Raw genomic sequence first — 15,730 nt, 5'->3', positions numbered from 1 at the left:
TCCGTATTTATATGGGTACCCTTCCTTTTTCACATGCTTCGTCTGGTTTGAATCGATTGCTTATTTTTCTTTGATCTGATAAGTGCTGTTCTCTTTGTTATAGGTGTTATTGTACTGTGTCATGCATTGTTTGTCGCATTCTGATAATGTGTGTTTACGACCTGTCGCCGCTCGCGGCATGGCTTGCTTTTGTGCACGCTACCGCCGCTTACGATAAAAAAAAAGAAAGTAATTGTCTCATTAGCGAAACAATGGCAAGAGACTGCTATTTGTTGTTACTTACACTGCTGCTTTCTTTGATAATGATCAACAAGAACCAAATAATAGACTGTGTATGATAGAAGATGTTCTGAATGAGAGGTTAGCTAAAATTTTTCGCCACTTGAAAATCTTTGCAAATGCCTCTTTTGTACAGTACATTCAGCACAGAAATTAGATTCATCTTACATTCAAAAATCTGGTCAATTGCCGTGCTTCATTTCTGACTGTATCACTATTAGGCATAAGAATAATACGAATATAAACATGACATGATATGTATATTCTTCTGCGTTTGCTGTTGTCTCACACTAGTTTCGTAGTTTATTAGGCAAACAGGATTTAAATGAGATAGCAGCAAACATGAAAGAATACATGGCAAAATGTTTATATTCATATTATTCTTGTGGTGAAGAGAATACTACATGTGATTCACAATTCATAAAAGTCCCTATTAGCAACCATCTCTTCTCACAGGTAGGAAAAGATTCAGAACTTCGAGTTGGCCATATTGACAAACATTCCATACAGTCTTGCCAGTCAGATTTTCATAGTACATTGAAATGCTGCTACATTCGAAGATGAACAATACTGAGTTTGTATTTACTTCGTTGGATAATGTATGAAAATGCAGTGGTCAAAACTGGGGGCAGAGAAAAAAGCTCGTCCTCCACCTTTTTTTTAAAATTTATTTACTGACTCAGAGCTTTTGGCACCAGTATTTATCTTTGTGCCTGCAAAGCATGCCTTTGTAGCGCTACATATATTCAACGGCAGAAGTTAGTTGTGGCGGCACCTACCAACATTTTTCAGAACTTCCACTTACTTTGCACTCGATTCTATGCCGGAGGCGGTTTTTTGGATTACAAAAACCGGAAAAAAAGTGCAGCTTAGATTCGAGTAAATACAGTAATCATCTTGGGAAGAGGCAGACATGGAATACTTCATCTGGGTCATGAGGGTCCTAGGGGTTCCCTCAGTTGGAAAAATACTCAATAACACATGAACTCTGGCAGTCGATGATATGGAGGCTGGCTTGAGTACATAGGGGAAATTCAACGACACATCGACCACTAAAGACCACAAGCTGCCCAAAAATAGACCTGCAAAATTGACATATGTTGTTGTTGTTGTGGTCTTCAGTCCTGAGACTGGTTTGATGCAGCTCTCCATGCTACTCTATCCTGTGCAAGCTTCTTCAACTCCCAGTACCTACTGCAACCTACATCCTTCTGAATCTACTTAGTGTATTCATCTCTTGGTCTCCCCCTACGATTTTTACCCTCCAAGCTGCCCTCCAATACTAAATTGGTGATCCCTTGATGCCTCAGAACATGTCCTACCAACCGATCCCTTCTTCTGGTCAAGTTGTGCCACAAACTTCTCTTCTCCCCAATCCTATTCAATACTTCCTCATTAGTTATGTGATCTACCCATCTAATCTTCAGCATTCTTCTGTAGCACCACATTTCGAAAGCTTCTATTCTCTTCTTGTCCAAACTATTTACCATCCATGTTTCACTTCAAATGGCTCTGAGCACTATGGGACTCAACTGCTGTGGTCATAAGTCATGTTTCACTTCCATACATGGCTACACTCCATACAAATACTTTCAGAAATGACTTCCTGACACTTAAATCTATACTCGATGTTAACAAATTTTTCTTCTTCAGAAACGCTTTCCTTGCCATTGCCAGTCTACATTTTATATCCTCTCTACTTCGACCATCATCAGTTATTTTGCTCCCCAAATAGCAAAACTCCTTTACTACTTTAAGTGCCTCATTTCCTAATCTAATACCCTTAACATCACCCGACTTAATTCGACTACATTCCATTATCCTCGTTTTGCTTTTGTTGATGTTCATCTTATATCCTCCCTTCAAGACACCATCCATTCCGTTCAACTGCTCTTCCAAGTCCTTTGCTGCCTCTGACAGAATTACAATGTCATCGGCGAACCTCAAAGTTTTTATTTCTTCTCCATGGATTTTAATACCTACTCCGAATTTTTCTTTTGTTTCCTTTACTGCTTGCTCAATATACAGATTGAATAACATCGGGGACAGGCTACAACCCTGTCTTACTCCCTTCCCAACCACTGCTTCCCTTTCATGTCCCTCCACTCTTATAACTGCCATCTGGTTTCTGTACAAATTGTAAATAGCCTTTCGCTCCCTGTATTTTACCCCTGCCACCTTTAGAATTTGAAAGAGAGTATTCCAGTCAACATTGTCAAAAGCTTTCTCTAAGTCTACAAATGCTAGAAATGTAGGTTTGCCTTTCCTTAATCTTCCTTCTAAGATAAGTCGTAAGGTCAGTATTGCCTCACGTGTTCCAGTATTTCTACGGAATCCAAACTGATCTTCCCCGAGGTCCGCTACTAGTTTTTCCATTCGTCTGTAAAGAATTCGTGTTAGTATTTTGCAGCTGTGGCTTATTAAACTGATTGTTCGGTAATTTTCACATCTGTCAACACCTGCTTTCTTTGGGATTGGAATTATTATATTCTTCTTGAAGTCTGACGGTATTTCGCCTGTTTCATACATCTTGCTCACCAGATGGTAGAGTTTTGTCAGGACTGGCTCTCGCAAGGCCGTCAGTAGTTCCAATGGAATGTTGTCTACTCCGGGGGCCTTGACGTATATCCTGCCACAATAGTGCTGTTCAGTCGGCCAAATAGAGAACTGGCACAGGGGTGTGGCTTGGTTCTGTGCAGAATCCCTGTGCACCTGCACCAAATATTTTATGTTACTAATGATCATCGGCCAGTGGACACGATGTCGTGCCAACTCCTTCATCCGAGTCATACCCAGTGAGATACATTCAGCAACTTGAGAAGGGAATGAGGCAGTGACAGGGGAACAACAACTTGACAGCATTGCCCTTCTGTGACATGCGTGACGATATCCTGGACAATGTTGAGTTGATCACATAAGAGATAATATGTACAGTACACTGGATCTACACCCAAAGAGAGACTCGAACTCGGGACCTTTGCCTTTCACGGGCAAGTGCTCTACCAATAGAGCTACCGAAGCATGACTCACGACCCGTCACGTCTCCTACCTTCCAAACTTCAGAGGTCCTGAGTTCGAGTCTCGGTCCGGCATACAGTTTTAATCTGCCAGGAAGTTTCAAAACCAGCGCACACTCCACTGCAGAGTGAAAATTTCATTCTGGAAACATCCTCCAGGCTATGGCTAACCCATGTCTCCGCAATATCCTTTCTTCCAGTAGTGCTAGTCCTGTAAGGTTTGCAGGAGAATTTCTGTGAAGTTTGGAAGGTAGGAGACGAGGTACTGGTGGAAGTAAAATTGTGAGGACAGGTTGTGAGTCATGCTTGGGTAGCTCAGTTGGTAGAGCACTTGCCCACGAAAGGCAAAGGTCCCGAGTTCGAGTCTCGGTCCGGCACACAGTTTTAATCTGCCATAAAATTTCAAAACCAGTGCACACTCCAGTGCAGAGTGAAAAATTTCATTCTGGAAACATCCCCCAGGCTGTGGCTGAGCCATGTCTCTGCAATATCCTTTCTTCCAGTAGTGCTAGTCCTGCAAGGTTCGCAGTAGAACGTCTGTGATGTTTGGAAGGAAGGAGACAAGGTACTGGCGGAAGTAAAATTGTGAGGACAGGTCGTGACTCATGCTTGGGTAGCTCAGTTGGTAGAACACTTGTTTGCGGAAGGCAAAGGTCCCGAGTTCAAGTCTCAGTCTGGCACACAGTTTTAATCTGCCAGGAAGTTTGAAAACCAGCACACACTCCGCTGCAGAGTGAAAATTTCATTCTGTAAGTGATTAGGATTGGTAGTAGGGACAGCAAACTGAGTGAAAATGTTATAAGTGCTTTATCCAAAAATTACCTCTTGTAGTTAATCAGAGAACCAACTCGAGAAGATAATATTTTAGGCCTGGTGGTGGTGAACAGGCCCAAACTTTTTGAGTTGGATAGGTCTGAACAGGGAATTGGTGAATCGTAAGGCATCACTGATGCAATGAACTGTAGGAAGATCTTTCTGTTTAGCATGAACAACAAGAGACAGACTTCAGCTTATACGAAAATTTCATCTTCAGCACTTCAAATGTTGAGCTTCAGTGGACAAAGATCAAGAGCATAATACAATACACTTTGGACAGATATGTGCAGAACAAAATTATGAGGGATGGAAACGACACACTGTGGATTGACAACCTTGTTAGAAAGTTGCTACGAAATCAAGGACAATTTTAAATATAACCAAAGTCTCATAGACTAACAAAAACTGCACAGACCCAAAATTAGTGTAAGGAAGGCTATGCATGAGGCGTTCAATGAATTCAAAGTAAAATTCTGTCTACAAACTTGACATAAAATCCTAAGAAGTTTCAGTCATGCTTTGAGTCAGTAAACGGATTGAAGCCATCTGTCTAGATATTCAGTGACCATAATGGCATTGAAATCGAGGATGACACAGAAAAGGCCAAAATACTAAACATCTTTTTCCAAAACTTGTTTGACAGAGGAAGGTCCCACATATTTCTTCTTTTAAATTCCCCACAGTCGTTTAATGAACAAAGTAAGAGCATATGGACTATCAGACCAATTGTGTGATTGGATTGAAGAGATCCTAGATAACAGATCGCAGCATGTCATTCTCAATGGAGAGAAGTCTTCTGAAGTAAGAGGGATTTCAGGAGTGCTGCAGGGTTGTGTCGTAGGACCGTTGCTATTCACAATATACATAAATGACCTTGTGGATGACATTCGGAAGTTCACTGAGGCTTTTCGCAGATGATGCGGTGGTATATCGAGAGGTTGTAACAATGGAAAATTGTTCTGAAATGCAGGAGGATCTGCAGCGAATTGACGCACGGTGCAGGGAATGGTTAGCTACAATATAGCAGGTCAGCAACTGGAAGCAGTTAATTCCATAAATTATCTGGGAGCACGCATTAGGGGTGATTTAAAATGGAATGATCATATAAAGTTGATCGTTGATAAAGGAGATGCCAGACTGAGATTCATTGGAAGAATCCTAAGGAAATGCAATCCGAAAACAAAGGAAGAAGGTTACATTACACTTGTTTGCCCACTGCTTGAATACTGCTCAGCAGTGTGGGATCCGTACCAGATAGGGCTGATAGAAGAGATAGAGAAGATCCAACGGAGAGCAGCGCGCTTCATTACACAATCATTTAGTAATCGCAAAAGCATTACGTATATGATAGATAAACTCCAGTGGAAGACTCTGCAGGAGAGACGCTCAGTAGCTCGGTACGGGCTTTTGTTGAAGTTTCGAGAACACACCTTCACCGAGGAGACAAGCAGTATATTGCTCCCTCCTACGTATATCTCGCGAAGAGACCATGGGGATAAAATCAAAGATTAGAGCCCACACAGAGGCATACCAACAATCCTTCTTTCCACGAACAATATGAGACTGTAATAGAAGGGAGAACCGATAGAGGTACTCAAGGTACCCTCCGCGACACACCGTCAGGTGGCTTGCGGAGTATGGATGTAGATGTAGATGTAGATGCAAATGAATGACAAAATGACAGATATCAACATAAGTGACAAAGGGGTAAAAAGTTACTGAAATTGCTCAACAGAGAAAAGGCCACTGAACCTGACAGGACATCAGTTAAGTTCTATGCGGAATATGTGAAAGAACTGGCCCCTCTTCTAGCAGCAATGAACTGTAGGTCTCTGAGTAGTCAAGCATTTCTAATGATTGGAAAAAAGCACAGATCATTCCTGTTTTCAAGAAGGATCTTTGAACAGATGCAGAAAAATATAAGCCTATATCTCTGTCGTCAGCTTGATATAGAATTTTAGACCATGCTTTGTGCTCATGTTTAATGACATTTCTGGAGACTGAAAATCTACTGTGTAGGAATCAAAATGGTATTCAAACACAATGATTGTGTGAAACACACCTCTCTGTTTGTCAAAGAGATCCAGAAAGTAGTACATGAAGGCATCCAGGTAGATACCATGTTCCTTGGCTTCCCAAAGGTGTTTCATACAGTTCCTTGCTGCCATCTAATGAACAGGATATGAATATATGGAATATCAGACCAAATGTGTGATGTGATTTAAGAGTTTCTAGCAAACAGAACACAGCACATCATTTTAAAGGGAGAGAAGTCTTCAGATGTAAAAATGACTTTGGGTGTGTCCTAAGGTAGTGCTGTAGGACATCACTTTTCGCATTATACACTGCCGAATAAAAAGGGCCATGGTGTAACTGGTAGTTCATCATAGTAGGAGTATACGGTAAAATGTTTAGAACAAGTGAAACACCCGTCACAGTAAAGTATGCCCAAACAGTCCAATCAACACACAGTGGAACCTGCAGACACACCAATTGTGATCATGAGTTGTATCTGATGACACTCCCCCCCCCCCCCCCCCCTCCCCGTCCCCCTGCCCCATGTGAAGAAGCCTGGGATGGACCACAAGGGTAGTGTGCGAATACACTTTACCATAGGCTGCTCACCATGTCCATGCCATAGACATGTACGTCCATCACTCATATGCAGACAGAACCTACTCTCATCACTAAAGGAAACAGAGAGCCATTTCGTTCTCCAGTCAACTCTTTCATAACACCAGACTTGCCATACTTGTCAGAGTTCTGGTGTCAGTAGTAGCCTGGCCAGAGCCACATGTGATCTTAGTCCTGCTGCAAGCAGACAGTTCCCAATTGTCCTTGACAGTCCCATCAGGTGTAACATGTGCACAGATTTCTTCCCTGAATGCTGCTTTTGGACGTTGTTCAACAGGAGTACATACTTGTTGGCAGGGCATCTTTGTACCCTTAAATGAATGTTACACACACGGTTTACCTCTAAACTCGTCACAGTTACCATCTGTAGAGTGGATACTTTGGGTGCACAGACAGGCCTCCAGACTGCCATCTGATCATCTTTTACCATCATAAATGAGTCACTGGCACTATAACACCTCAGTAAGGGAGTGTTGTACCCTGGTGGCGCTGAACACACTCCTCAAGGCTGTTGCATTTCTTTTTTCCATTCAATGAGGCTTTTCATGGATGATGCTATTGTCTACAGTGAATCTGCAGTGCTAGAAAATTGTACAAAATGCACGAAGGCTCGCAAATGATCAACACTTATTGCAGTGAGTTGCAATTGACCCTCAACATAAACAAATGTAATGTATTGTCAATACATAGACAAGAATACTCACTTGAAGCAGTTACTTCCATAAAATATCTAAGAGTACGTGTAAAGAGTGATTTGAAGTTGAATGATCACAAGAAATTAAGCACATGTAAGGCAGATGCCAGACTGAGATTCATTTGAAGAGTCCTCGGGGAATGTAATCTGTTATAGTAACTTCCAAAACACTTGGTTCAAGCAATACTTGAATACTGCTCATCAGTCAGAGATCTACATCAAATAGGATTGATAGAGAAGATCCATAGAGGAGGAGCACACCAGTGGCAAACGCTGCAAGAGAGGCACTCTGCATCATGGTATGATCTACTCTTTAAATTCTGAGAGTGTACATTCCTAGAAGAGTCAACCAATATATTGCTTCCTCTAACATATTTCTCGTAAAAAGACCATAATAATAAAATTAGAAAAATTCGAAACCACACAGAGGCTTACCAGCAATCGCTCTTTCTTGAACCACTTGCAAATGGAACTGTAAAGAGGTAAGCACTGGTGGCACACAATCTACCATCCGCCACTACCACACACCATAAGGTGGCTTGTGGAATATAGATGTAGATGTGGAACTGTCTCATACCATTTTATCTCATAATTCTATTATGTTTAGATACATTCTTTAAGAAAACACTATATCTATCATCATATTTTTTGTGTATTGGTTACTGTACATTAACATTCTGTGTTTCAGGTGACAGGGATTTATTCCAGGCTCTTGTTTTTGACGCCATAGCAACAGAATCTTTTCAGCAGAATCTGAGCAGTTTGCACAAGGATGACAAGGGGTAAGTTACAGTAAAATGTTCAGAACTGAAAGCATGTTATCTTCGATCCTCCAGCAATAAAGACTTGTACTCAAAGATGAAAATTCAGTTTTCTACATCACAATCAACACCATGTGCACTGAGTTTCAAGTAGCTTGGCACATTTTACACAGCACTACTTTATATTATCTGATGGCCTGTTTTCATGCTGTCTCTAGTTAGATTAAAATAAGTTTCTGATGTCGGTCATCACTGTTAGGGGGCATTGTTGCCAGCCATGGCACCATGTGTTGCGTGCTCATGCATTCAGTTGTTGAGCATCCTCTGTGAGCAACAACAATGTCTGTACTTTGAATTGTGGCTATTGTCTTTGTCATTGTTGGAAAGATTGTACTGAAAGCACCAGCACCAGCAGCAATGGCTGTGATGTGTATTTTGGTATCATGGTTACATGTATGAAGATAAGTAGCAGAAATAGGACAGTTGTTCACTCATTGTTATCAAAAACTTCACTCTGTCAAATAAATTTAAAAAATGCAAATTGTGATCATAAGCTACAGCGTCAATTAATGCACACCACTGTGTTTTATGAAAAATATAATACCCAAAAGCCCTGGGTAGAAAAGCACATAACAATAGAAATAAAGATTATTAGTCACTATATAATTAAGGCATTTAGTGATCGGAAGACTCATAAAGAGGAAGACAGAAAAGTTTGCTGGGCTTTCAGACAATTTTTTTCTTCTTTGCTAATTAAAACTTCACACACACACACACACACACACACACACACACACACACACAGTCAGGCTGCAATTCCAGAACACTGTAGCTCTGTTTGTGTCGACATTATCTGAAAGCTCAACAACTATTTCAATCTTGTTTATATGCCTGTTCATCACTCAGTGTTTCAATTCAACTATACATTGAATTTCCTTTACTCCTCCATTACACTTAGACTTTGACTATGTTAACATATTACAAAGAATAACCATTATTGGATGTTGTAATATATGAGGTGATTAAATTTAAGTTAAACTTTCAAAACGCTGTAGAAATAACACTACTGGTCAGAATGACATCAAATTGCAACGGAATATTATCAGAGAAGGGGAAAAACATATGGCAGAAGAAGAAAAATAGTGTGAAAAGTAAATGAAAATGCCTGTCATGCGCACGACCCATTGAAATTGGTATAAACACGCCAGGTACATGGGTTTTCCTTCTTTCGTGTCTGCGATGTTCGCCATGACTGTCTCAATGCAGAATTGTGCTCTGCGTATAAAGTTGTATTACAAGAGTGATGACAGTTCACACGTCTCTCTGCAGTAGTTCTGGACACTTGAACGATTTGAAAACAGGCATTGGTCCAATGACTGCCGTGGGTCTGGAGAAAATGATTTGGAAATTTGAAAAGACGGGTTCTTTTGGTGTGCAACCTGGTAGAGGGAGGAAACAAATTGATTTGATGTCAATGGAAGCCATGGCCACAGTAATGCAGGAGGAGACAAGTGGTGGTGTGCAAACGTGTAGTGCACAGAGAATTGTCCGAGACATACCCATGAGCAGGGTGCGTAAAATCCTATGAAACACCCTTCTTTGCTATCCATTCAAAATTACCCATATGCATGAGTTGCTTCCTGTTGATCTGTTAGCAAGAGAGACCTTTGCTTTAGAATTTACTGCTCTCATGAAGGTGGACACTGATTGGCTGTGGAAGATTTTGTGGACACACAAATCCCACTTTCATCTGGCAGGATATGTCAATACACAAAATTGTCGAATATGGGCAACGGAAAATCCACACCCGTGTCAACCAGTACCATGTCATCCTGAAAAGGTCACTGTGTGGTGTGGGTTTACAGCATCATTTATCATAGGGCCATATTTTTTCAAAGGGACAGGTGCTTCTGGCCCTGTTACCTGTACCATGAGAGTGCTATGAGAGTCTTTTGCGCAACCATGTTACTCCAGCTCTCCAACAGTGTGGATGTGTTGATGGGATCATTTTTATGCAAGATGTCGCACCTCTGCACATTGCAAATCCTGTTAAGCAGCTGCTGGATCGCCAATTCGGAAAAGTTTTTAGCCACCATTTTCCTACAGCCTGGCTGTCCCAATCACCTGATCTTAATCTGTGTGACTTCTGGCTGTGGGGCTGTCTGTAAGATGATGTGTTCAGTTTTATGATTACAAACTTAGTAGCATTGAAGACATGCATTGTGCAACACATTCTGAACACGATCCCTGAAACACTTCGATCAGTTGTGGAACGTGCTGTTTCTTGATTTCAACTTGTTGCAGAAAATGTGGACAGCATATTGAACATGTTTTGTGCCAGTCACATGGAAATTAATAATCAAATTTGATTTTGATTGATGCTTTTTATGTGGTTTTTGGCCTCAGAACACTTAAAAACTGATTTTTCCCATTCGATGTGATATGGCCTTGCCATGGTGGATGGGCTTGCTTAACTAACAGTATCACACCTGTACACCGATACACACTGAGTAGTACAGTTTGTTTAACATCAGATGTACACCTTAGGTTTTGTTGTATGAGTCATTTGTCATTTGCAGTCAACCACTATTAAATTATGATGCTTACAGCGCCATCTATTGCTACATTTTGTAACCCCCCCCCCCCCCCCCCCTTCTCTGATAATATTCCGTTGCAATTTCACATCATTCTGTCCAGTGTTGTCATTTCTACAGTGATTTGAACTTTTAAACTTTTATCTTTAATTATAAACATTGGCAGTCCATGTGCCAATCTCAATTTATCATAGGGCCATATTTTTTCAAAGGGGCAGGATTGAGGACCAATTGGATGAAAATCAGTGTGGTTTTAGGCCTCTTAGAGGTTGTCAGGACCAGATCTTTAGCTTACGGCAAATAATGGAGAAGTGTTATGAGTGGAACAGGGAACTGTATCTATGCTTTATAGATCTAGAAAAGGCATATGACCGGGTTCTTGGAGGAAGTTATTGTCTGTTCTACGAGATTATGGAATAGGAGGCAAACTTTTGCAAGCAATTAAAGGTCTTTACATGGATAGTCAGGCAGCAGTTAGAGTTGACGGTAAATTGAGTTCATGGTTCAGAGTAGTTTCAGGGGTAAGACAAGGCTGCAACCTGTCTCCACTGTTGCTCATATTATTTATGGATCATATGTTGAAAACAATAGACTGGCTGGGTGAGATTAAGATATGTGAACACAAAATAAGCAATCTTGCATATGCGGATGACTTAGTTGTGATGGCAGATTTGATTGAAAGTTTGCAAAGTAATATTTCAGAGCTAGATCAAAAATGTAAGGACTATGGTATGAAAATTAGCATCTCCAAAACTAAAGTAATGTCAGTGGGAAAGAAATATAAACTGACTGAGTGCCAAATAGGAGGAACAAAGTTAGAACAGGTGGACGGTTTCAAGTACTTAGGATGCATATTCTCACAGGATGGCAACATAGTGAAAGAACTGGAAGCGAGGTGTAGCAAAGCTAATGCAGTGAGCGCTCAGCTACGATCTACTCTCTTCTGCAAGAAGGAAGTCAGTACCAAGACTAAGTTATCTGTGCACCGTTCAACCTTTCGACCAACTTTGTTGTATGGGAGCGAAAGCTGGGTGGATTCAGGTTACCTTATCATTAAGGTTGAGGTTACGGATATGAAAGTAGCTAGGATGACTGCAGGTACTAGTAGATTGGAACAATGGCAGGAGGGTGTCCACAATGAGGAAATCAAAGAAAAACTGGGAATGAACTCTATAGATGTAGCAGTCAGGGTGAACAGGCTTAGATGGTGGGGTCATGTTACATGCATGGGAGAAGCAAGGTTACCGAAGAGACTCATGGGTTCAGCAGTAGAGGGTAGGAGGAGTTGGGGCAGACCAAGTAGAAGGTACCTGGATTCAGTTAAGAAATGATTTTGAAGTAATAGGTTTAACATCAGAAGAGGCACCAATGTTAGCACTGAATAGGGGATCATGGAGGAATTTTATAAGGGTGCTTTGCTCCAGACTGAACACTGAAAGGCATAATCAGTCTTAAATGATGATGATGATGATGATGATGATATAAACATCCTGTATATAAAACTTTTACACCACAGACAATAAGATGAAATAACTGGGGTACAGACAAATATCTAGGGAAATGGGATAGCCTACCTCCAAAGGACAGTTTAAAAAAAGACTGTAAATGCAATGCAGTTCCAATACTTGATTTTGGCCATGTGGGAAAGAGAAATGTGAGAGATGCCAATAGAGTTTGTGTGGCATTCTAGGAAAGCTTCAGGCACAGCATGGCATTCTTCTATTGTATAACATCTGTTTAATCCAGAGTGCAGAGCGATTCAACTCTCCTTCAAATTTAAAAACCATTTTGATAATTTGGCCATATTTTGTATACAACAGAGTATGACATAAAGAACACCAAATGTAAGGCACATACTAACAATTCTTTTTGTTGTAAAATATCTGTTGTAGGTTTCTTAATTTGGAAGCTTCGTGTAGCTAGAATAAATCACAAAAAGTCAGCCAGTTCATTATCAAGCTGCAAAGTGAGATTACCAGATGAAAAAGAATCCATTTTTCTTTGTAATCATATTGAGTGGGCTGCTTCATTTCGATTATTACAGAGAGCAGCATGTGACAAAAACTTTGTATTTTGACATTCCTTCAGCCTGTCTTTCACATATCTACCGTCACCTGGTCCTAGCTAATACATGGCTTTCCTTTTGCAGATACTTTGTTTCTGCAATCCTTGTGCTAAATGTAATATATGCCAATCTACTGCAATGCCTGTAGTTGTACGTACAAAATATACAACAAGTGAGCCTTGGGAGCCCAAGTAACAGCTGGTGATGGGTGACCCACACTACTCAATGCACTGCGTCAACAATCACAAAATTATTTTGTGACTGTAAATACTGTTCAGCATTTCTGTGATAATCAGAAGTTGACAATTTTGTTGCTCATGTGCTAGGAGAGTGGAAAGGAGTAGGGAAGAGACTGAGTTGAAAGTAACTGCCTCCACATTTCATGTTTACAATCATTGAGCACAGAAGATATTTATTTTGCTGTCAATTTGTTTAGTTTTAAATCTTCATTCTAGAGCATGTATTGTCATTCCCAGAAGGTTTAAAAATTTTCAAAACATGAACTATAAAAAAATGGTTGCTGTTTTCAGTCAGTTGATTTTCACGTTACAGGTGAAACCTTTTTTTGGAATAAAAGGAAATGATTATTTTCATTTGCAAAACAGGTCTAACAAAAGTAAACTGAGTGTATTATTAAGGCATTACAAGCTACCAGGCATTTGAGTAGAAACCAAAGTAATGCTTTCTGACAAATTTCTTACAGAACTGAATGAGAATTTTGTATTCATAACACATCTTATGGAATTAATTACTATAAAGCAAAAATTCACTAATGTATAAAATTAGCACACATCACTGTGAGATATTCATTAGTCTACATTCATGTAAAATGTAACTATTCTAGGACTCGTATAAGTCATTTTGTGCAGATAAAGATTGTCTGTGTCACTTGCACCTTTGGCTGTAAATGAAAGGTATAATATGACTTAAGGCCTTCTTATTTATTTTACCTGCAACATTGTATTTAAATTTATATGCAAATGATTATATTCTGTAGTAAAATAACACCAAACTTGAAACTTCCTGGCAGATTCAAACTGTGTGCCAGACCAAGACTCGAACTCAGGACCTTTGCCTTTCGCGGGCAAGTGCTCTACCAACTGAGCTACCCAAGCATGACTCACGACCCATCCTCACAGCTTCAATTCCGCCAATAGCTCGTCTCATGCTGGAAACAGCAAACTTATAGAAGCATTACTCAGCAATCCATATAAACCTCATTTCTGTTTTTGTGTGCTGCTGCGTTACATAATGGAGCATGACATGCTCTACTCTTTATTTGCTCCTCACCAAGATGTAAAATAAGTGTATTTCAAGATAAATCAAACAACAGAAAATCAAGGATGCGATGGAACAATATTATGAAAAGGAAAGTTGCTGTTCACCAAATAGCGAAGACGCTCAGTCACAGATAGGCACAACAAAAAGACTGTCACAAATAAAGCTTTCGGCCAGTAATGCCTTCATCCACAATAGATGATAAACACACACACACACACACACACACACACACACACTGATGCAAATGCAACTCATACACACAACTGCAGTCGCAGGCAACTGAAACACCACTGCCAGCAGCAGCACCAGTGCATATGAGAGAGGTGACTGGATGAGAGTAAGGAGGAGGCTGGGGCAGAGAGGGGGAAGGATAGTAGGATAGGGGTGGCTTACAGTGAAGTGCTGCAGGTTAGATGCTGGGCAGTAGAGAGGGGTGGGGGGGGGGGGGGGGGGAGGTAGCAGAAAATAAGAGAACTAAAAAGACTGGGTGCGATGGTGGAATGGGAACAGGGACTGGGCTGGATGGGTGAGGTCAGTAACTAATGAAGGTTGAGGCCAGGAGGGTTATGGGAATGTAGGATGTTTTGCAGGGGAAGCTCTCACTTGCACAGTTCAGAAAAAGTTGGTGTTTTTGGGAAGAATCCATATACAGGGTGTCTACAACCCGGGACAACCAGGAGATCCGGGAAAAACCCAGGAATTTTTTATCTGGGAGAAAACCGGGAAAAACTTGGGAATTTTTTTGAATTCTGGAAATTTTTCATTGTCTTTGTTCTCAGTTAAATGGAATCTTTGCAGTTCAAAATAACAGTGGTGGAGCCTTTGTTCCCTTCTTGAAATATGCCGAGGGTCTCACTGAAGCCTCACAGACCTTTAGTATCCTCCCAACCTTGTACAAAAACAAATCTCCTGTGCCTTATTTTTCCAATCTCCCACCACCTCCCAAAGTCCCATCATCCAGTCACAGAGGAGCATTCCCCTCATAACTCAATACCACCCAGTACTAGAGCAACTGAACTACATTCTCTGCCAGGGTTTTTACTAACTCTTGTCTTGCCCTCAAATGAGAAATGTCCTGTCCTCTATCCTTACCACCCCTCTCACAGTGGTATTCCGCTGTCCACTGAACCTACACAATATACTCGTCCATCCACACACAACACCTACTCCCACAACCCCTTACCTCATATCTCATACCCTTTTAATAGACCTAGATGCAAAACCTATCCCATACATCCTCCCACAACCGCCTCCTCCAATCCGTTCACAAACATCACCTATCCCGTCAAAGGCAGGGCTACCTGTGATACCAGTCACGTGATCTACAAGCTAAGCTGCAACCACTGTGCTGCATTCTATGTGGGCATGACAACCAACAAGCTGTCTATCCACATGAATGGCTACTGAAAAACTGTGGCCAAGAAACAAGTGGACGAGCCTGTTGCTGAGCACGCAGCCAAACATGACATCCTATGTTTCAATGACTGCTTCATAGCCTGTACCATATGGATCCTTCCCACCAACACCAGCTTTTCTGAATTGCACAGGTGGGAGCTTCCCTTGCAACACATCCTACATTCCTGTAACTC

The 15,730-nt window shown here is 41.0% G+C and overlaps 1 protein-coding gene across 3 annotated transcripts in view; it reads left to right on the top strand.

Moving 5' to 3' along the window:
- Positions 1-15,730, top strand: part of LOC126191240 (voltage-dependent calcium channel subunit alpha-2/delta-3) — a 792,714-nt gene that overhangs the window by 581,316 nt on the left and 195,668 nt on the right. For all 3 annotated transcript variants that reach the window (XM_049932047.1, XM_049932049.1, XM_049932048.1), the window contains one exon: positions 8,129-8,222. In XM_049932047.1, the coding sequence (XP_049788004.1) occupies positions 8,129-8,222 (94 nt within the window). The remainder of the gene's footprint in view (positions 1-8,128; positions 8,223-15,730) is intronic.

The sequence above is a fragment of the Schistocerca cancellata genome, chromosome 6, assembly GCF_023864275.1.
Source record: "Schistocerca cancellata isolate TAMUIC-IGC-003103 chromosome 6, iqSchCanc2.1, whole genome shotgun sequence".
Taxonomy (NCBI): domain Eukaryota; kingdom Metazoa; phylum Arthropoda; class Insecta; order Orthoptera; family Acrididae; genus Schistocerca; species Schistocerca cancellata.
Note: the sequence above shows the minus strand (reverse complement) of the source record. Positions and strands in the feature narration are given on the sequence as shown.